A 23354-nucleotide genomic window follows, 5' to 3' on the forward strand; every position below is an offset into this window, starting at 1 on the left:
TTACTATTGTTGTCTATGGGATTTGGTTTGGTGGTATACACCCTAGAGACACTGATATTCTAAACAATATGTAACAATTGTAATGCTATATTTTATATATATATAATGTGATCCTATCACACTATTAATCGGACGTTAATGAGATTCCTATATTGAAATCTGACCAGCAATGTTGTCAGTTTAGCCTCACGTAATCAGAGGCGTAGGCCGGGGGAGGTTCGGGGATTCGAACGACCCCCACACACACCCTGAGCTAAATATTTTTGCAGTGGAATATTAGGCTATATTCACACAGATGTCCAGAGTAAATGTAGACAAAATGGTCGGCTAGGTTCATATTTGAACCCATCACATGCAGATATCTTCACCGACTGCAGATCAGTAATCCAAAAGCTCCCATCTCCAGAAGACACAACATCACAAAAAATCTACACCCTACTGTCACAGCAATCAACCACAACAACATAATGCAGTGGATCCCAGCACACTGCAACATTGCTGGAAACGAAAAAGCAAATTCACTAGCAAAATGTGGAAGCAAGATGATTCAGGAAACAGACTTCACCTCTTATCAAGAAATCAAGACTATGATCAAGCGAAAGCAGAAGGCAAGATGGAAAACACTACCAGGAGTGACAAACCACGACCCATGGGAGACAATTGAACGACAACAATCTTCAGGCTTCGCACAGGCCACTGCCGCCTAAACGTCCATCTCCACAAGCTCGATATATGTCACACAAGCAACTGTCAATGTGGTACAGGCCTGCAAATACCAGAACATATCCTACAACAACATCCACTACACAACTCGGAGAGAAGCCACCTCTGGCTGCATGAAACAGACCTACACCAGAAGCTCTGGGGATCTAGGGAGGATCTGCAAACAACTGCCCAATTCATCACTCAGATCGAAACGGAAGAAGAACCCTCATCAGGTACGGCGAAGCAGGGGTGGGGACTGGGGTGTGTGGGCTCTAGACTCCCAATAATTCTGTATCAAAAATATTAGTATTAGTAAATCTTAAGGCAGAGATGAATTTTACTTGCAGAATGCAGGAAATTGCATTTTAGGACATATTAAAAAAATTTAAAGGGTGTGGTGTGTGTGTGTGTGTGTGTGTGTATACTAGTACCACCCGAACCCCCTAAAAACGTTTCTTGTGCCGTCGATCTCAGTCAGCACCCCCACCCCCAATATGTCTACTTGCTTCCGCTGTGCCTGCCCACCCCACCCCTGGTTCAGACCACGTTACGCCCCTGTCGTACGACGGACAATCACACAATATACAACAAGACGTATGCTGACATTTCTATTTATTATAACTAAGTATATTCAGTTTAACGTTAAGCACCCCCAACCCCCAATATGTCTACTTGCTTCCGCTGTGCCTGCCCACCCCACCCCTGGTTCAGACCACGTTACGCCCCTGTCGTACGACGGACAATCACACAATATACAACAAGACGTATGCTGACATTTCTATTTATTACAACTGAGTATATTCAGTTTAACGTTAAGCACGTGTACAATAAACATGAGAACATCTGTAAATATATATATCATTCTTCTTCACACATTGTAGTGGATATTTAGACTGTCTCGAACAGTATTGTACATCTAACGGTACTACAAATTAGTAACAGTTATTATTGAAGCCTTAAAGGGACATTCCCGAGTTTGCTGCAATGTTTAAGACGTTATCGACTAACAGAGACTCTTTAACGACTGTAATTAAATATCAAATATATTTTTCTGCATACAATGTTAGTGGCTGTATATTAAACATGTTTCTGATCGTTTTAATATTTGTACTGGGTTAAATTCCATCTTATTTCCTAGATTTATAGGTCTACGTGTAAAATAAGAGTTTAATATTATTGAATTCTAAACAAATATTTTCATGAATATATTAAAGGTTGTCATACGCAATGACAATAAAATACGTGAATGTAACTTGTATGTATTACACAATCGGATTTATAACATGTAAAAATTATACTGCTTAAAAGTATTGGTTTCTAAATAATTATTTTAGTGAGTGAAATAAAGGTTGTCATGCACAATGACATTAAAAATATGTGAACGTAACTTGTATACATTGAAAATTTGAATTTTAAATCTGCATTTATACATTGTACAAATAATACTGCTAAAAAATTTGGATTTAAATAAATATTCTAATGAATGAACTAAAGGTTGTCATACACAATGACATTAAAATATGTGAATGTATTGCAAATCTGCATGTATACATGTATGTAAAGATAACACTGCTTATAAGTATTGGATTCTTACTAAATATTGTAATGGATGTATTAAAGACTGTCATACACAATGACAATAAAATATGTGAATATAAATTGTATATATTACAAAATTGGATTTATACATGTAAAAATAATAGGGCCTACTGTTTAAAATTATTGGTTTCGAAATAAATATTTTAATGAAGGAAATAAAGGTTGTCATACACAATGACATAAAATGCGTGAATGTAACTTATATGTATTGCACCTGCAAAATAATTACCAAACTTCATGACGAAGCATGTAACAATATGCAATGAACATGGTATATAATTTCATAAACCATACACAGCAAATTTGTCAAACAATCCACTAATAAATAACTACACAATAAAATAATTAAATATGAAAATATAAATAGCATGCGAATAATTCGAATCTGATAAATGATTCGTGGAAAACATGTCGTACAAAGCAAAAGGAAAGCAATGATAGTTTTGTTCATACTGAAGACAATGGTTGTTTCAAATATTTAAAACGCGGAATACATTTTGATAAAAGGGGGATACCAACCCCACTCCACCCCACCCCCCGCCCCCCCCCCCAAAAAGAAAGAAAGAAAGAAAAAACCTCCATGAAAACTACCAAAACATGTGGTATAAATAATTATGTTGGAATCCTTTTGGACAAACTGTCTTAATTACGATATATGATCCTTAATAAATTACCTTCAAATATAGTTTCTGTGTGATTGCAACATATTTAATTTTACTTCGTCAGTAATGGGCATTTTAAAACATATTGGCCCCCCCACTCCTCTTCCCAATCATCAGCACTATCAAGTTAAAATTTTCTGACGCAGCCTAACATTTGACACGTATTTCTTTCTCAGCTATTATTTATCAACATGATAGATTCAATCGTCTGTAGGCCTATTAAAGTCCAGATTTTCTTTTAAAACTAGAACAAGATCTGGTCTTTCCGGAACGTATTCCTCCGCGCCGTCTCACTTCCTTTTCGCGATGTCTCCGTCAAGGTCAATGGCGACGACCTTCTGCAGCTGTGCGTCCAGAATCATCTCGCACGTGCCAACGTCCTTGAGAGGGTCATGGTCCTTCTTGCAGCCCTCGATCACAACACCGAACGCGTCGCCGTCTTCCTCTTGAATGAGGTACTTCATCGTCCCCGGACTCACCAGTTTGTGTTGACGCATTACGTGGAACTCCTTGTAACCTGCAAAAAAAAAGAAAAAAAAAAAAGGATCAAACAGATAGCAACAAGAAATATTGACTGCATAAAAAATCAATTCATATTGTCAGAAGTTGACTGGGAACATATAGGCAGCACATTCAACACTACAGACATTCAATCCCACATTACAACTTGGTATGAAATACAGACATTATTATGCTAGTTGTGAATTAAATTTGGTCTACAATTTGATGTGTTCGCTTATTTCTTTCCATCAGTATATAATAACATTCATTTAAAAGGGTAGAAAAATACCCCTCTTTCTAATAAAACTTATTTTCTGACCGTAAGCTACCCTGCAGAAAAGTTCATCATGCTGTTTTGAGATCCAGATACATACCCCCATCAAAAAAACAATGAGAGTATATATAAGTTTGGCGCCCTCAGATGGTACCAAGTTGGTCAGATTTGGAGTCTCGGCTCATGGACTAGGGGTCAGGGGGGGGGGGGGGGGGGGGGGGGGCGGGGGCGGAACGTAGCCCAGTGGTAAAGCGTCAGCCTGATGCACGGTCGGTCTGCCCATTGGGATTTTTCTCGTTCCAACCAGTGCACCACGACTGGTATATCAACAGCCGTGGTATGTGCTATCCTGTCTGTAGGATGGTGCATATAAAAGATCCCTTGCTACTAATGGAAAAATGTGGCGGGTTTCATCTCTAAGACTATATGTAAAAATTACCAAATGTTTGACATCTAATAGCCGATGGCCCCTGCGCGTGCTGTAACCTCACCGTGGTGCAGGGGTGTAACATTCTCTTTGAGAATGGCCAATACAGCACAAATTGAAGTTTAGAGTAAAAGTCAGTATCTTATCTGTGATATTTGTATTTGTATTTTTGCACAGTTCTTTACACTGTTTTTATTTATATCTTGAATTTTTCTGTTGATGTTGATCATCACCTTGTTTGTTTCCATACCATAGTTTGACACCCAATAGCCGATGTATTTTTCGTGCTGGGGTGTCGTTAAACATTCATTCATTCATTCATTCTAATAGCCGATGGTTAATAAATCAATGTACTCTAGTGGTGTCGTTCAACAAAACAAACTTTAACGTTGTAAAAGGGGTCGTTCAACAACATGGCGTAACGTTCTACGGGTAGGGAATGAAAGGGCGTGTTTATCAAGAGTTATGCACCGTTTTTACGATTACATAAAACACCACTGAGTAAAATGAAGTCTGATGTAATACCCTATCTTGACCTTGTACATGCCTTTCCACCGTTTTTGCTGAAAATCCTGTACATTTCAGCAATGCACGTGATGGCTGTAGGCTGTGCTTATGACGTGTGCCACCGTTGGGACAGGCTATGCTCACCTTTCATGAACACCTGATATCATCACGGTTTGTACAGTGATTCATGAGTGCATGCAATCACAGCAGCTGTGTGTATGTGTGTGTGTGTGTGTGTGTGTGTGTGTGTGTGTGTGTGTATATATATATATATATATATATATTATATATATATATATATATATATATATATATAATATAATATATATATTATATATATGTATATACTGAGCTCCATCCTGTTCAAGTTAGGGTTTTCTAAGTTAGTCTTGGAAGTGGCGGTCCTCCTACTGGCGATGCAGAAAGGATGAAACATCCTGTTACGGATCTCCTGAGGGAGTGGCGGTCCTCCTACGGGCGATGCAGGAAGGGTGAAACATCCTGTTAAGGATCTCCTGAGGGAGTGGCGGCCCTCCTACGGGCGATGCAGGAAGGGTGAAACATCCTGTTACTCAGTGGCGGTCCTTCAAAGGACAAGACTATTTTCGACTTTGCGTTGTGCAGAGATACGATTTTGATAATGGAATACGGTTTTATCGTTCAAATTCAAAAAAAAAATGCATTTTACAGTTAAAGGAAGAAGAGTAGAAAAACAAGAACAACAACAATTTAGGGGCTGTGTTGAAGACAGATAATGAGCAAATCGATCGTTGTTTTCGGTACGAACAGTAGATACCGAGTTGTATGGTATAACATTTTTGGACATTACGTTTTGTATCATGCGCTATTTTAAAAAAGGAGATATTATCAAAGTGAAAATTGTCTAATCAATTAGAAATACAAGCTGTGCCTTTAGCAAATTTGAAATGTTTTGTCTTCTATACTTTTTCTTCTATTGAACTTTAAAAAAGTTAGTTTTGTTTAACGACACCACTAGAGCACATTGATTTATTAATAATTGGCTACTGGATGTCAAACGTTTGGTAATTTTGACATATAGTCTTAGAGAGGAAACCCGCTACATATTTCAATTTTTTTTATATGGACCATCCCACAGACAGGATAGCACATACCACGGGGGTATTATCAAACCTTGGGAGTGGCGGTCCTCCAACAGGTGATGCAGGAAGGATGAAACATCCTGTTACGGATCTCCTGTTTGTCTGTCTGTCTGTGTCTGTCTGTCTGTGTCTGTCTGTCTGTCTATCTGTCTGCCTCTCTCTGTGCTGTGTGAAAGTGTGTGCGTGCGTGCGTGTGTGTCTGTCTGACCCAGCCTTTGATATTCCAGTTGTGGTGCGCTGGCTGGAACGAGAAATAGCCCAATGCGCCCACCGACGGGGATCGATCCCAAACCGACCGCGCATCAAGCGAGCGCTTTACCACTTAGCTACGGAACTTTAAAAAAGTGAGATATGTTGTTATGGATCTCCCAATATACTATACTAAATGGCAAACGGAAAAAAAATTCAAAAAATCAAATGCTTGTACCCATAACCACCACAGCGTATACCTACCCCACTTCACAATTCGTCCCTACATGCCTGTTAACCACTACATCATCGGGGCCGGTGCTCTGGCGTCTGTGTTCCCAGTCTATACATATGTATACAGTTAGATACAGTGTGTATCTGTTACTTGCTATGTTTATGTCTTGCGTTTTCAGGTGTACGAATCTCTAGCCAGTCAGTTGTAAACTCGACAGACAGGTGTGAGCTTAATGTGTGTTAACGAAGACCGCTGCTACAAACACAACTCCCAAAACATAAGAAGTTTATTTTGAGGAAGCGTTTCTATTTGATAAATTCGATAGGAATTACTCGAATACCTGTGCTTGCAGTCATTTGGATTCAAAATAAGGCTCGCGTTAAGCGGTTACCCCGTTTACATTAAGAAACGGTTATTCTTCGTTTTGAAGTGTTAAACGTTTGTTAGCACAGTTATGCTCTCTCTCTATGTCTGTCTGTCTGTCTGTCTGTCTGTCTCTCCCTCTCTCTCTCTCTCTCTCTCTCTCTCTCTCTCTCTCTCTCTCTCTCTCTCTCTCTCTCTCTCTCTCTCTCTCTCTCTCTCTCTCTCTCCCCTGTTTTTCTCCCTCCCTCCCCTCTCTCCCTATCCCTCCCTCCTCTATGTATGCCAGTCTGTACCCCTCGCTCCTCTCTCTTCTTCTCCCTCCATCCTCTATATATCTGTCTCTCTTACCTCCTCTCTGTCTCTCTCTCTATCTGGATGTCTATCTCAGTCTCTCTCCCTCCCCTCTCTCTCATTCGCTGTCTCCTTCTCCCTCCCCCTCTCTCTCCTCTCGCTCTCTCTCTCTCTCTCCTCTCTCTCTCTCTCTCTCTCTCTCTCTCTCTCTCTCTCTCTCTCTCTCTCTCTCTCTCTCTCCCCCGTTTTTCTCCCCCTCCCTCCCCTATGTATGCCAGTATGTACCCCTCCATCCTCTATCCTCTCTCACCTCTCTGTCTCTCTCTATCTGGCTGTCTATCCCTGTCTCTCTCCCTCCCCCTCTCTCTCATTCGCTGTCTCCCTCCCCTCTCTCTCTCATTTGCTGTCTCTCTCCCCCCTCTCTCATTCGCTGTCTCTCTCATTCTCTCTCTCTCCCTCTCCCTCTCCTCTCTCTCCCTCCCTCTCTCTCCCTCTCTCTCTCTCTCTCTCTCTCTCTCTCTCTCTCTCTCTCTCTCTCTCTCTCTCTCTCCCTCCCTCCCTCCCTCTCTCTCTGATCTGATTTGATCTGATCTGATCTAATCTGATCTGACCTGATCTAATCTGATCTGTATATTAATAAAGTCTCACCATCTCCGCGGTTAGCAGCGTCGACTGACTGCCACATCGTCTCGTCCAAAGAGTCTATTAAAGTCTCCATTGTCTTGTCGTCTGCAAACAGAAACGGAGCACACGATAAAAAACCCATCAAGACACAATATAGGTTATACCTCAAAAACAAACAAACAGAATGAAAAAACCCACCCCAACAAACAACAAACAGGAGAGAGAGAGTGATAATTTGCGTGCGATAATTATTGGACGTGGAAAGAAATCAACCAACGAAACAAACAAACCAACACAAAATATAAACCGCTCCCAATTACAGATGGAAGCATTCACGTCCATTTGCCAAAGAAACACTAATGAAAAAGGCCATTTATTTTGATAAACCGTCTAGAACACGGCAGAAGAATTCAAACCTGCATGACTAGAATGGCTTAAGATACACATCTAGGAACCAAAAAACACGTTGAAAGTTTGAGATAAATGTTGAAGGATGCGACATAAAAATAACCTGTTTATGTTGATCTATTCTTGGTATCGAAACTATATCAAATTTCCATTTGATTAAGTGGATCTGCCATGCAGCTCTCTATTTTTTCATTACCCCAGAAGCGATCAGGTAATTACAAATAAACTTTTAAAAAATCCTCGTTGGTATATTTACATATTTGCTATATGCATAATGGATATATGTAAATACAGAATTATCTGAATAAATTTTTGTTCTATAACTAGCAACTTAATAGAAGTAACGGTTATGTAGTCGCGTTTTAGTCTGTTTTTAAGGGTATTTCAACGTCACAGACTCTTGTTTCACTCTGTTGTATCCAAATGTGATACAGGTTTGTAAATTATCCAAACTAAGTGTCAATTTTTACAGGTTGAAACTACGGTCTACATGTAGGTGAAAAATGTGTCTTAGTGTTTAAAAAAACTAGGGTCTGTTCCTTTAACATCCCTTTTTCTGATTTACTATACAGGTGAGAGGTTGTAGTATTTATATTCATGTTGATTGAAGTTTCGCTTGTTTCATTTTTTTTTCTCAATATTTTCCCCGGAAGAGCATCACTATAAACTTGCTTTGTGTGTCGATATCCATTCTTAGTTCAAGCACGCCTATAGTGGACATATTATAATTCGTATACACTGCGCATGCCTTTAGCCAGAGTCGGTTTATCATAGGAGCACGTGCTACGGTTACCCGCGCTTCAGGGGGCCCCGTGGTGATCTGTATATTTATTTTGCCCAGGTCATTTTTTCCCCTCTCCCCGAGGGGTTGCAAAATATATATCCTGGGAACGGGCCCCGCTGTTATTTGTGCTACAGGCCCATCAGATCCTTAAAACGGCTCTGCCCTTAGCTAACTGACTGAAATCCATAAATCCGATGCAGGTGAGAAAATAAATACGTCCTAAGACCTAAAAACAAGACTCCTCTTCAAATTATCTCTCCCTTGCAATGCACAACATGTATGATGGCAAGGCCACAAATGGAAACACGAAACGGTGTTTCAGGTTACAGAAGAAATACAGACATTGAGCGGATAAAAAAAAAACCCTATACAGACAGTTTCTTTTCATATTCTTTGATCTGGCTGTTCATATTTTGATGGCTGGAGCGCATTTTTTGGGGAGGAAATCCCAACATTCTACACATACGCGTACGACAGCTTGTCCGTTACGTCCTGAATAACACCTACTCTCAAACCCAAAACACTGCTCACCTTGGCAGGAAGCTGGATACAAGACTGTCTGATATACCGCACGGCTTCAAATCAAGGTAAAATCATCCGATCGAAGCAGACGTACAAAATGCATGCACAGCGATAAAATCTTAGCTGGTATTTTAAATGCACATCAAATGTCAGGTTATTGATTGATTGGATAGTTTAGCAGGAGCTACAAAGCGGAGAGAGAGAGCGTAGAGAGATAGTGAGAGAGAGAGAGAGAGAGAGAGAGTGAGAGGAGAGAGAGGATGAGAGGTAAGAGTGGGGAGGGTACTGTGAGAGTTGAGAGAGAGATGAGAGAAGAGAGAGAGAGAGAGAGAGGAGAGTCGAGGAGAGCGAGAGCGAGAGAAGTTGAGAGTAAAAGTTTTTTTTTAAAGCGTCGTTTCTTTAGCGACACCACTAGAGAGCATTTAAATGGCACTTGTTTGTTATTAGGGTTTTTTTAAAAAGGTTTTTTTTTTTTTCCCTGAAGAATTTTTACATGTTTGTTAAAGCGGAACAGAACATTTAAATGGCACTTTTTTTTTTTTATTTATTTTCTCAGCTGCCCTGAGAAACAAGAACAGCCGTATTGAACCAGGCCGGGTGCATATGAGGTACATAATACATTTATACATTATATTTTGATGACAAGATGGCAAACGTATAAGTATTTCACATAAATAAATAAATAAACAAATACATATATTTATATATACATACATACATACATACATACATACATACATACATAAAACATATCCATATAGGTATTTTAGCCGGGGGACTTAAAGGTATTCATAATAAATTTACAGAAAATTGACAATTTACGAAGGAAACCGGTTTTCTTGCTGTTGAAGATATTATAAAATGTATATGTATTAGGTTTTGATTGACAGTATTGTGGTAAGTAAATAATTCTGGGTTCTTTAAAAAATGGGCATTTAAGTATATAATGGAACTGAGAAACACACACACACGCACAGACACAGACACAGACGAGCGAAAGAGAGACGGAGAGAGAGAGAGAGAGAGAGAGAGGAGAAAGAGAGAGAGAGAGAGAGAGAGAGAGAGAGAGAGAGAGAGAGAGAGAGAGAGAGAGAGAGGGGGGGGGGAGGGAGGAGGGGGAGGAGACGGTGAGAGGAAGGGAGGGAGAGCGATAGAGAGGGAGGGAGAGAGACGGTGAGAGAGGAATCGAGAGAAAGAGAGACAGAGAGACAGAGAGAAAGAAAAAGAGAGGGTCAGAGGAGGAAAATGATTGTGTCCCGAGACAATAATTAATGTGTCGGCCCAGTGGCAATTAGATAAACTCACACGGGGCTGCGACAAAAATACATGGAGTTGTAGCAAGCACAGACAAAAAGGTTTCGTCTTGAGTTATATATGGAGCAGATTCGAGTAAATTGAAAGCACTTGACAAGTCCCGCCATGCAGCATACAAACAAGAAATCTGTCGAACATCCATCAGTGGAACATTTTATCTTGCAAGCCCGCCTCCAGCTAACGCACCAACAAAGCATCGCTCATGCCGGACATAGCTTGCAGTTCAACGGTGGATGGGGCATTCTCTGCCCACCACAAGAGTTGGGATGAAGATCACATGTTGATACCCCTAATAATATAATATACCTCTGGAAACCAAACTTCCGGCTGCACCTGGCAATTTGCTCAGGATGGTATCATGGAGAAGGAACGTGGGTTGTTTGGCACGTCATTCACGTGCATGGAACCGGAGTCCGTTTTGCATTGCGGTTTTTAGTAAATGTATGGACTTTACCATGGCTACGATCCGTTTAAAGGGACTTTCCTGAGTTTGCTGCATTTTTTAAGATGTTGTCGACTAACAGAGACTTTTTGACAATTGTAATTACATATCAAATATATTTTTCTGCATAAAATATTAGTGGCTGTATATTAAACGTGTTTCTGATAGTTCTAATGTTTGTACTAGGTTAAATTTCATCTTATTTCCTAAAATCCAGTTTGGGCTTCTTACAAATATTAAGACGACCAGAAAAACATTAAATATACAGACACTGATATTCTAAACAAGAAACTATATTTAATATGTAAGTTTAGTCGTAGAAATATTTTATTAGTCGGAAACATCTTACAATGCAGCAAACTCAGGAATGTCCCTTTAAGGCGGCGATTTAGGAGGATGTATGCTAAAGTGTGCTCCTCTACCCAGAACTATAAAGTATCACGAAAATCGTATATTTAGTGTACATTGGAATATCGTTGGTGCCATTTATTTTGGACATTGCATCCCCTCCCTGGAGAAACCGATTAGATGTACACCTTTTAACAGGCCACAATATTTTACGCGAACCATCGTTTAGTACGCGTGTTGGTTACATCACTTTAAATTCACGCGATCTGCCAATCGGTTACTTGGTGAATGAAATATAATTCATGTAACCAAGCAATCGGTTACCTAAAAAAAACTGAGTTCCGGTTACCTAAGATTTTGAAATATTGTCCCCAGTTTTAAAGAAGTAACAGATTCATATTATACTATATATATATATATATATATATATATATATATATATATATATATATATATATATATATATATATATATATATATATGCGTATGCGTATGCGTATGCGTATATATATGTATACGTATGTGTATGTTATCGTATCCTCAGAACGTGTTTGCTATGGCCCTCAGTGGTTTTCAGGATAAACTATTTGATTTACGATTGGTGGGTACTGGGTTCGCACCCCAATATCGATTCCCACCTAGAGTTTTAAATGACATTTGGGGAGGTGTAAGACCATTACTATGTCATTAACAAAACCACTAACAACTAACACTAGCAAACTGTCCTTCATAGCCCAGAAAGGTGAGGCATGTGCCAAGGACAGCGTGCTTGAACCTTAATTGGATATAAGCAAGAACATAATTGAAATAAATTAAAAACAATACATTAACATTTTCAAAATCGCATCGCTACATAAAGCTGCATCAAAAGGATGTTTTAACAATATTGATAACAAACCGCTTCCATATTATAGTACGTGTATGTGCGTTAAACGAAATTTAATCTTCTTTTCCTTTCTTCTCAGATAATGTGCTAACAGACAGGTGAAAAACATTGATTGTAAATATTCAGTTTCGCAATGCTCACACTTGTCTGGTTGGCGTGCATGCCCTCATAAATAAAGTAATGTGTTTTCCAAACATGCAAAAATAATTAAGCCCGGCACTTTTGAGAAACAATTTGCCCTGTCTTCTCAATGGTGATAAGTCGACAATGAGTTCAAAATGAAGATAAATAAAAATAAACTCATTACAGAATTATTTTTTTTATTTTTATATAGCTTGGAAAATGTTTGAAATACAGGGTTGTTTTTTTTTCTTCTGTTTTTAAACATTTGTGGTCTATGGAAAATTACACCCAACAGCACAAGTTATATAGCAGATGTATACAGCTTAGCCGGGTTAAATAGGCACAAGAAGAAGTTTGTTTTGTTTAACGACACCACTAGAGCACATTGATTTATTAATCATCGGCTATTGGAAGTTAAACATATGGTCATTTTGTCTCAGTCTTAGAGAGGAAACCCGCTACATTTTTTGGGGCGGGACATAGCTCAGTGGTACGGCGTTCGCTCGATGCGCGGTCGGTGTGGAATCAATTCCCGTCGGTGGGCCCAGTGGGCTATTTCTTGTTCCATCCAGTGCACTACGACTGGTATATCAAAAGCTGTGGTATGTACACCCTGTCTGTGGGATGGTGCATATAAACGATCCCTTGCTGCTAATCGAAAAGAGTAGCCCATGAAGTGGTGACAGCTGGTTTCCTCTTTCAATATCTGTGTGTCCTTAACTATATGTCTGACGCCATATAACCGTAAATAAAATGTGTTAAGTCCGTCGTTAAATAAAACATGTCTTTCCCGCTACATTTTTCCATTAGTAGCAAGGGATCTTTTATATGCACCATCCCTCAGACAAGATAGCACATGCCACGGCCTTTGATATATCAGTCGTTTTGCAATGTCTGTCAAATGAAGACATTGGGACAAACATAGATAACCATTTTCATAACTAAACTGTGAACAGACCTTCATTCCGCTTAACATTGGCAAAATTCTATTTTGTGACACCCAATAGCCGATGTGTATTTTTGTGCTGGGGTGTCGTTAAACATTCATTCATTCATTCAAATTCTATCACTTCATCTAGTATATAACAACCGGCCTCGGTGGCATTGTGGTTATGTCATCAGTCTACAGGCTGGTAGGTACTGGGTTCGGATCCCAGTCGAGGCATGGGATTTTTAATCCAGATACCGACTGCAAACCCTGAGTGAGTGCTCCGCAAGGCTCAATGGGTAACAGTAAAACACTTGCACCGACCAGTGATCCATAACTGGTTAACAAAGGCCATGGTTTGTGCTATCCTGCCTGTGGGAAGCGCAAATACCCTTGCTACCTGTCGTAAAAGAGTAGCTTATGTGGCGATAGCTAGTTTCCTCTAAAAAAACCTGTCAGAATGACAATATGTTTGACGTCCAATAGCAGATGATAAGATAAAAAATCAATGTGCTCTAGTGGCGTCGTTAAATAAAACAAACTTTACTTTTTTTATTATATAAAGTTTGTTACCGTTTAAGGACAGCACTAGAGCACATTAATGTATTAATCATCGTCTATCGGATGTCAGACATTTGGTAATTCTGAAATATTAGTCTTACAGAGGAAACCTTTCTACTTTTTTATATTATTTTATAAGCACTTTACCACAGACTTGACAGTACATACCACGGTTTTTATATACCCTTGATGGTGGACTGGTTGGAGCGAAAAACAAAAACAAATCAGAGAACGTGATTCGATCTCAGTCAAGCGCTATACCGACTGAGCCAGATCCCGCCTTTACCCAATCTAAAGTTATAAAGTTTGTTTTGTTTAACGACAGCACTAGAGCACATTATTTTATTTTTTTTAAATCACCGGCTATTGGATGTGAAACCTTGACCAGGATTTGATCCCATAGCATTTGGCATTGTGCACCGTGATTCTCTAGAATGCTGCATCTTACATTCGAGGCATCGAGTGAACATGCATTTTAAAGGAACAGACCCTAGTTTTTTAAACACTACAGCATATGTTTCACTATTAGAGCCGTTTATGATCACTGAAATCAAACATTACTTATATTTTATTGTTTACATTATCAGTTTCCGTAGAACAGAAGTGTTTCTTATCATCCTGCTGTTTCTAATACCACAAAATGCTTTTTTTTTTTCTTCATATTTTTAAAAACGCACGTGCGTCTGAGAAGTCTATTTTGTAAGGATATATTTTCCGGTTTTAACATCACAGACTCTTGTTTCACTCTGTTGTAACTTTATCCGAATGTGTTACAGGTTTGTAGATTAACTAAACTTAGTGTCCATTTTTACGAGTTCAAACTAGGATATGCGCCTTTAAGCTTTATACAGAAAATCTAAATCTGTAACCAGCTTTATCAGAATGAACCGAAAATAGTTTACTACAAAACTGCACAATATGAACAAAAACTGAACTACGAAAATGCACGACCTGAACATGGCGGCCGCATGAAATTTGTGATTGAACACTTAACTGGTGTATGCGCTTCACAGTAAACCAAATGACCACGTTGGGAACCAGTCAAATAGTTCGCGAGCGTTAGCGAAACATTCGCTGGCTGAACTTAGGGAAGATTACCAAACTTAGTAAAGAGCGATAAGGAAGGAAGGAAATGTTTTATTTAACGACGCACTCAACACATTTTATTTACGGTTATATGGCATCGGACATATGGTTAACGACCACACAGATATTGAGAGAGGAAACCCGCTTTTGCCATTTCATGGGCTACTCTTTTTGTCTAGCAGCAAGGGATCTTTTATATGCACCATCCAACAGACAGGATAGCACATACCACGGCCTTTGATATACCAGTCGTGGTGGACTGGCTGGAGCGAAAAATAGCCCAAATGGGCCCACTGACGGGGATCGATCCCAGACCGATCACGCATTAAGCGAACGCTTTACCACTGGGTTACGCCCCGCCCCTAAAGTGCAACAAAACAAACTTCTTGTTTTATATTCAGTGTTTATCTAGCAGGATTTTATTATTATTATTATTATTATTTTTTTTTAAATTATCACTATATTGGTTGAAAATGGATCTGCTAGGTTTCAACAAATCTTGTGGACATATTTTTGTAGGTGTGTGTGTGGGGGGGGGGGGGGGGGGGGGCAGGCTGATTTGTTTCCCCTGAATTAAACCAAAAATGACCGAATTTGGATAACATGGTTTATTCATATTTGTATTACTACCAAACAGCTGTAGTATAGGGTCCCTGACGAATCATAGTGCATTTCTTTTACCTGGATTACAAGCAATATTTTGGGAAGATGGAAATACATGGTGAAACGTTACCAGGCCAGCTCGTTTTCCCTTAACGTCTCCATCGTGTTTGCCCGAATGCGAAGACTTGCTCCAGTAGTGGGAGGGTGGTGCGCGTGTGTGTGTGTGTATGTGTGTGTGTGTGGTGGTGGTGGTGGTGGTGGTATGTGTGTGTGTGTATGGGGGGGGGGGGGTGGTCATTTGACATCACTGGCCAAGCCGTTCCAAGATACAAGATATAATTTATGGCATTTAAACATTCCACATGGGAACAGAGTGCACAAAAGAACATCAAAAAGTTGCAATATCAACAAACAATTAGTGACTATAGTTTTATATACATATACATGCTATGCACGCTTATAGTGAAACAATAGCAAATTCTGGAGGTAAAATTGAGAGAACATATTACGACAAACTATTGCGTCCAATACAAGATTAATACCAATTATGATTTGATTGTTATACGCAGTGGCCGTTATAATAGGTATGACTGTAATGACGACGTCAAGAGATCGTGTTCTGCGTGGAGATATAACAGCTTGAATTAGCGCAAGTGTGGAACAATGACGGAGTGTTTCCAATCAAACACGCTCCCAGTGTGAAATAAAAACAGTGGAGTGTGTAGCGAAGAGTTAACACTGTTTATTAACTCATCCTTCGCACTATTTTGTTTTCCATTTTTGTTTGTTATCGAAAGAAAGTATTCGGCCTGTAAAATCACCTATACTGTTTGGAGAACATACACACTCCCGAGTGCAATCTTGTAATTCGGTTATTTCCGTAAACAGAAAACGAACCTATTTATGCACGAGGAAGATGTAATTTACACTTGGATCGAGTAAATAGTTTCAGTCTGGTTAAAATAGAGTGCACTGGGACGCACAGGTCTGCACACAGGTGTGTAAATGCTTTTGTTGGAAGGGAACTATTGTTAGACAAAAGTTTGTTTCTTTTGTTAAACGACAACACTAGAGCACGTTTGTTGTTCATGAGCCACGGAGTACTGAATGTCAAACAGTTGGTAGTTTGAAGTTTGTTTCTTTTGTTTTACGACACCACTAGAGCACAGTGATTTGTTAATCATCGGCGATTTGGTAATTTTGACATATAGTCTTAGAGAGGGAACCCGCTACATTTTTTCCATTAGTAGCAAGGGATATTTTATATACACTTTCCCACAGACAAGGCAGCACATACCACGGCCTTTGATATACTAGTTATGGTACACTGGCTGGGACAAGAAATAGCCCAATGAGCTCATCGACAGGGATCGATCCTAGACGGACCGCGCATCAGGCGAGCGCTTTACCACTGTGCTGCGTCTCGCCACCCCTCTTATCTATCTGGGCTTTTTATACTGGGTACCGGCCTCGGTGGTGTCGTGGTAGGACATCGGTCTACAGGCTGGTAGGTACTGGGTTCGGATCCCAGTCGAGGCATGAGATTTTTAATCCAGATACCGACTCCAAACCCTGAGTGAGCAAGGCTCAATGGGTAGGTGTAAACCACTTGCACCGACCAGTGATCCATAACTGGTTCAACAAAGGCCATGGTTTGTGCTATCCTGCCCGTGGGAAGCGCAAATAAAAGATCCCTGGCTGCTAATCGGAAGAGTAGTCCATGTAATGGCGACAGCGGGTTTCCTCTCAAAATCTGTGTGGTCCGTAACCATATGTCTGACGCCATATAACCGTAAAATAATGTGTTGAGTGCGTCGTTAAATAAAACATTTCTTTCTTTCTTTCTTTCTATACTGGATATTGGGTTAATAGTTAATTGCTAGTGGTTATTGAGAGAGAAGTCGTTGTAGTTACCAGGGCCGTACCCTGATCAAAATCCTGGGGGTGGGGACACTACTTTTTATAAACAAAAGAAACACTATACAAATTAAACCCTGAGATGTGTATGAGATTCTCAGGGTGGCAACTGCTCGACCGACCCTGCGCCCCCCCCCCCCACCCGGAGGGTACGGCCCAGGTTACTTTCCCTCCCTCCACAACTGAGTAACTGAAACTTACTCTCTGTGGAAGCCTTTATCGGGATGCGAACCCAGTACTCGCCGACCTCAAGACCGACGGCTTAAACACTCCGCCACGGAGGCCGGTGTAAAATAAGTTGTGTCAGGATTCAGGATCGTTAAACACATTCCCTGGACACTGTAACAATTAGCACTATGACAGAGGAATCGAAAACACGCAGGTAAGACAAGGATATATCTTCATACCTTGAAAAAAACACGAAAAAAAGAGAAAAAAAAGAGAGAATGAAAAAACAGAAGATCGCCGCCGCCTTTGTAAGTAATGCCTAGGTAGCTATAAGTTAAAAAGTCATGCCATAAATTCCCGTCTGTAAATACCGATACAGGGATAGACCTAATGACGTACGGTGGTGAAATTCCGAGACCGCCGATCGGAGTTCCGAATAGTTTGCCTGACAAGCCGCAAAAAGCATTTTCCATACACCTGGGCGACTTTTCCCAGCAGGCGCATTCCATCACCAAATTCACGATTGTTTGATAATCACTTCAGTGGTGTAGTCGTTAAAAGGACAGACCTCCGTTTACCCCCATTGTAAAAATGTTTCCAAACAAGAGAGCTTTTTTGATGATGTAACATACAAATTAAATACATTTTCTTATTTACAATATCAGTGTCTGTATTTATAAGGTGTTGTTGTTGTCCTAATGTTTGTAGTAGCCCCATCCGACCTCGGTGGCGTAGTGGTTAAGCCATCGGTCTACAGGCTGGTAGGTACAGGGTTTGCAGCCCGGCACAGACTCCAACTCAGAGCGAGTTCTTAAAGGCTCAATAGGTAGGTATACGGCCACTACACCCTCTTCTCTCTCACTAACCACTAACAACTAACCCACTGTTTTGGACAGATAGCTGAGGTGTTCAGTAATATACATACAAAAATTGAACCAATGCGCAAAATACAACGGCAAAAGTATCCCATGCGTTGTTTACGAATAAGCAATCTTCGAAAAGTAATGGGCTGCGTTCAGCCTAGGAAAATGTATTGAGAAAAACAAACCAGAAAGAAAATTTGCTTGAGCGTGGGAGTGGGGGTTTGGACCCCTGAACCCCATCCCCTACACATCCGCCTGCAACTAGTAGGCCTATGTAGTTATTAAACCGGATTTTTTTTTTTTTTTTTCTACTCTAGAAGAAAAAAGTAGCCCTTGCTAAAAACGAATATTATCACTCTCATTTCAACTTATTTTCGTGCTTTTATAGAGAATAATACATAAGTGGCCGTTAGATACCATTTATCTCACAACTGGTTGTTTTAAAATGTATCTAACGAGTTTTTAAACAACGAGTTTTGAGATAAATGGTATCTAACGGACACGAATGTATTATTCTATTTCTTACACATCTTCAAAAACCAGGTTTTAAGCAAATTTTAACATCTTTTCCGACTAAAACTTATTTACAGCCGTTGCATTTGTAGCTAACTTACACGTCACAGACTCATGATTGCCAGGTTAACTATACGTCACAATGTAATCTAATTCCATCGTGTAGTTTGTCATTGGATGTATGGCAGTGGTGACTTGGTCATCACCAAGGGGCAGCCAGCCGTATGTCTTGAAATTGTTAACACACATACATCTGTAAACAACCATGTGTTATCAAAAATAACTCATGGTGTTCTGACCAACGGGTGTGTAAGAAATCCAATTAAGGTTCAAGCACCTCTCTCATTTTCATTTCAACTTATTTCGTGCTTATATCCAAGAAAGGTTCTAGTACGCTGTCCTGGGCACACACCTCAGCTATCCAGTGAGTTGTTAGTGGTTGGTGCGAGAGAAGAAGGTGTAGTAGTCTTACACCTACCCACCGAGTCGTTGAGAGAGAGAGAGAGAGAGAGAGAGAGAGAGAGAGAGAGAGAGAGAGAGAGAGAGAGAGAGAGAGAGAGAGAGAGAGAGAGGGGGGGGGGGGAGGGGGGGGGTGGGGGGAGAGGGAGAGACACACAGAGAGAGACAGAACAAGAAAGGGAGATAGTAATATAGATAGAAAGAGAGGGAGATACAAAGAGATGGGGACATCGAGACACAGAAAGAGAGAAACAGAAAGAAAGGGAAGGAGAGACAGAAAGACGGGGAGGGGGAGTTACGAAAGACACCGAAAGAGAGAAAGAGAGAGATCTTTGCAATGGGACTCCATTCGTAGTGCTATGGTCCTTTAAATCACGTTCAGAGTAAAGTAAAAGTAAAGTTTGTTTTGTGTTAAGAACTTAACAGTGCTTGACCTTTTAACTAAATATAATGGGTATGCTGGGTGTGTGGTGTAGTTAAACAAACCTTCGGTTGTTTTTTTCTTTCGCTTCCCCGCCTGTTTACGGTGATTTTCCACCTTCAGTTACACTCCATTACAATTAGCTTTATTGTCTAAAAATGCCAAAGCCTAACAGAATTGTATTTTATTGTCTAGCCTCCGGGCAAATCGATTTCTTACCCACGTACAGTTTACCTGACATGAATGAAGTACAAGATTAGTTCAAAAACTACCAGCAGATGTTCCTCGACGCCAACATGCAAGTGCAGACGATCGAGAAAGAAACGGCGGGAAACAAATCGTATATTGTCTGCAGTTGCACCCGGCACGACTTTCCAGACGTGGCAACAGGAAATGTCTTAAGGCCGTGTATAGGGCAGCTAGATAGAAAAAAAGAAGAAGCATTCTAGTGAGGATGAAATGGTACATTATCCGAGATTTTTCTTGTCAGCCAAAAATCTGGTTTCGTTTGTTCTAAGAATGGATATGCCTCATTCATCTGGAAAAGATAAGGGTTCGAATCCTGGGATCCATTTAAGTTCAGAACCTTATGTATTGATTACTCAGAGCCAGCAGTGTGGTGATTGTGGTGGTGGTGGTGGTCATGGTAGTAATGATGGGGGAAGGGGCACTGTCATTTCATTGGCCTGGGGTATAAATATACATGTGTTTGATGGCCCGAACCTGTTAGAGGTGGAGAGAGGACAGTAGCAGGGGCATGCTCCCACTATCAAATTCTGAATTTCGGCTGTTAAAATCCAGCATTTCCAACTTTCTGAGCACAGTAACATTACTAACAATGGGAAGTGGTAGTGATGGGCATAACACTCCCCTCCCCACCCGTTACTGCAAATACCCGTCTGAAGCCATTTATATTATTACACAGATACATTACAACCAGTATGGGCAACCGGTTAGAAATAGTCAGCCATTTTTAATGACCCAACAGTTCTCTTTATAATAAGCAATAATTAGGCCACATGGAATGCTAATGGTAAGACTCAGACACGTCAAGTCTCACTATTTTTCTTTAACTCACGCGATCTTTATGTTTAAGTTAAAGTTTGTTTTGTTTAACGACACCACTAGAAGACATTGCTATATTAATCATCGGCTCTTGGATGTCAAACTTTTTTTGTTGTTGACATGAAGCCAGGTTGAAAGGAAAGGAAATGCGCCACACTTTTCAATTAACAGTTAGGAATCTTTGAAAGGTACGTGCCCACATGCAGGACAGACCATACCATGGCCTTTGATATACCAGCCATGGGACAGTGGTTGGGACAGAAAACACCCAATCAGAGAATGGATCCACTGAGGTGATTCGATCCTACGATGCATGAACCTCAGGCGAGAGATCTAACGACTGAGCCAGATACCACCCCTTTATAGGAGCGCTGCCCTGTACATGGTCATTCAAAAACGCAAATCAAACTCCTCAAACATGGCTTCTAATTTAAAAAAAATAAAATCCACTAGTCATGGGATCAGTGATTTTAAAAATGTACTAGTCACGAGAGAGAGTGAGAGAGAGAGAGAGAGAGAGAGAGAGAGAGAGAGAGAGAGAGAGAGAGAGAGAGAGAGAGAGAGAGAGAGAGAGAGAGAGAGGCAGAGAGCTTAAAAACACTAACATTAGGGGGTGGGGGTGGGTGGGGGTGGGTGGGGGGGTGGCAGGATATTCATATTTACTAAATAGACTTAACTGCAAAAACATGTTCACTAACGGTTGGGCATGGCAATAGCAGTTATTTATTAGCCCAACATTGAATATCACTAGCCATGAGAGTGGGGCTACCATAATCTAGAAGCCCTGTTAAAAGAGAACCTCTTTCACAGTTTTTCCAAAACATCCCGATCTCGAGTAAAACGCTTACTAAACCTCCAGTAAGCAGACAGAAAAGTCTTGGCAGGACTAAAGACTTCAGGTTACACACCACCGTTAATTACTCCATTCAGTTCAATACAATTTCTACGTCAGAATATATTCTGTGAAAAATACAACACTGTCGAGTGGGTCATGTGACTACTAATTTTAGGGAGTGCTCTCAACTGACAAGTACCGTGTAAACACAATCAACATAGGTCGAGCATAACATTTTTCAGTTAACAGCCCTCATGCCTGCGCACCGCTTTGTATTGCTGTTATACAAGTGGCACTATACCATTTGCACAGTTGTTATTAGTAAGTATAATAAGTAACTTCAAAGCAATGGGTTACTTAAATACTACAGAGGTCAACCAACATGTAATCATCAAAGAAAGATTTCAAAAAGAATATAAGAATTTTGTAGTATTTTTTTTGGTATGAGGAACTACTTCCTAAACCGGATTATATCAGCTGCTGTAAGAAGTAGCAACGCGACAAATGGTGGTGTGTTGCCTTCGCCTACACTGTCATAAACTACTTCTGTACGTGGGGTGGAACGTAGGGCTCGCCTGTAGCGCGGTCGGTCTAGTATCGATCCTCGTCGGTGGGCTGATTGGGCTATTTCTCGTTCCAACCAGTGCTCTACAACTGGTGTAACAAAGATCGTGGCATGTACTATCCTGACTGTGGGATGGTACATAACAAAGATCCCTTGCTGCTAATCAGACAGAGTAGCCCATTGCGTGGCGACAGCGGGTTTCCTCTCTCGTTATCTAACTGATCCGTAACCATATGCCCAACGTCATATAATTATAATATAACCGTAATTAAAATGTTTTGAGCGTATGATTAAACAAAACGGGGCTGGATTTAGCTTGATGTGCTTGCGTCGCAGGATCGAACTATTCAACTGATTTTTTTTTTTTTTTCTATTTCCAACCAGTGCACCCCAACTGGTCAAAGACCGTGGTATGTGCTTTCCTGTCTGTGAGAAAGTGCATATAAAAGATCCCTTGCTGCTAATCGAAAAGAATAGCCCATAAAGTGGCAACAACGGGTTTCCTCCCTCAATATCTGTGTGGTCCTTAACCATATGTGTGACGCCATATAACCGTAAATGAAATGTGTCGAGTGCGTCGTCAAATAAAACATTTCCTTCCTTCCTAACATGGTTAGTTATGTATTAAAAATTAACTTCATACACATTGTGCTCTTATAAATTATACATTATCGTGCATATTACTTGCATTAGACATGTTGATCAATAGTTCATAACTATGACAATTAATATTTATCCCTTGCTGCATTAGGAAAAATGTAGTGGGTTTCCTCTGATGACTACGTGTCAGAATTACCAAATGTTTGACCTCCAATAGCCGATGTGCTCCAGTGGTGTCGTTAAACAAAACATTCCTTCCTGTCTTGCCTCATTAGTTTCCCAAAAATGACCCTATATTATCTCGAGTAAAACTTTACTAAACCTCCAGTAATTAGACAGAAAACTATTGGCAAATATGAAGACTACGCCTACACTGTCAGAAAAGAATCGGCGATTAAATACCAGTGCATTATGATCCAAAAGGTAAGTTACGTCACACCCCACC

At 40.3% G+C, this 23354-nt stretch overlaps 1 protein-coding gene across 2 annotated transcripts in view; it reads right to left on the minus strand.

Annotated features, from left to right (window-relative positions):
* Positions 1-1474: 1474 nt before the first annotated feature.
* Positions 1475-23354, minus strand: part of LOC121373633 — a 66412-nt gene continuing 44532 nt past the window's right edge. For both annotated transcript variants that reach the window (XM_041500334.1, XM_041500341.1), the window contains exons 2-3: positions 7523-7603; positions 1475-3483 (exon numbers count right to left, since the gene is read on the minus strand). In XM_041500334.1, coding sequence (XP_041356268.1) covers positions 3257-3483; positions 7523-7603 — 308 coding nt within the window. In that variant the 3' untranslated portion in view covers positions 1475-3256. The remainder of the gene's footprint in view (positions 3484-7522; positions 7604-23354) is intronic.

This window comes from Gigantopelta aegis, chromosome 1, assembly GCF_016097555.1.
Source record: "Gigantopelta aegis isolate Gae_Host chromosome 1, Gae_host_genome, whole genome shotgun sequence".
Taxonomy (NCBI): domain Eukaryota; kingdom Metazoa; phylum Mollusca; class Gastropoda; order Neomphalida; family Peltospiridae; genus Gigantopelta; species Gigantopelta aegis.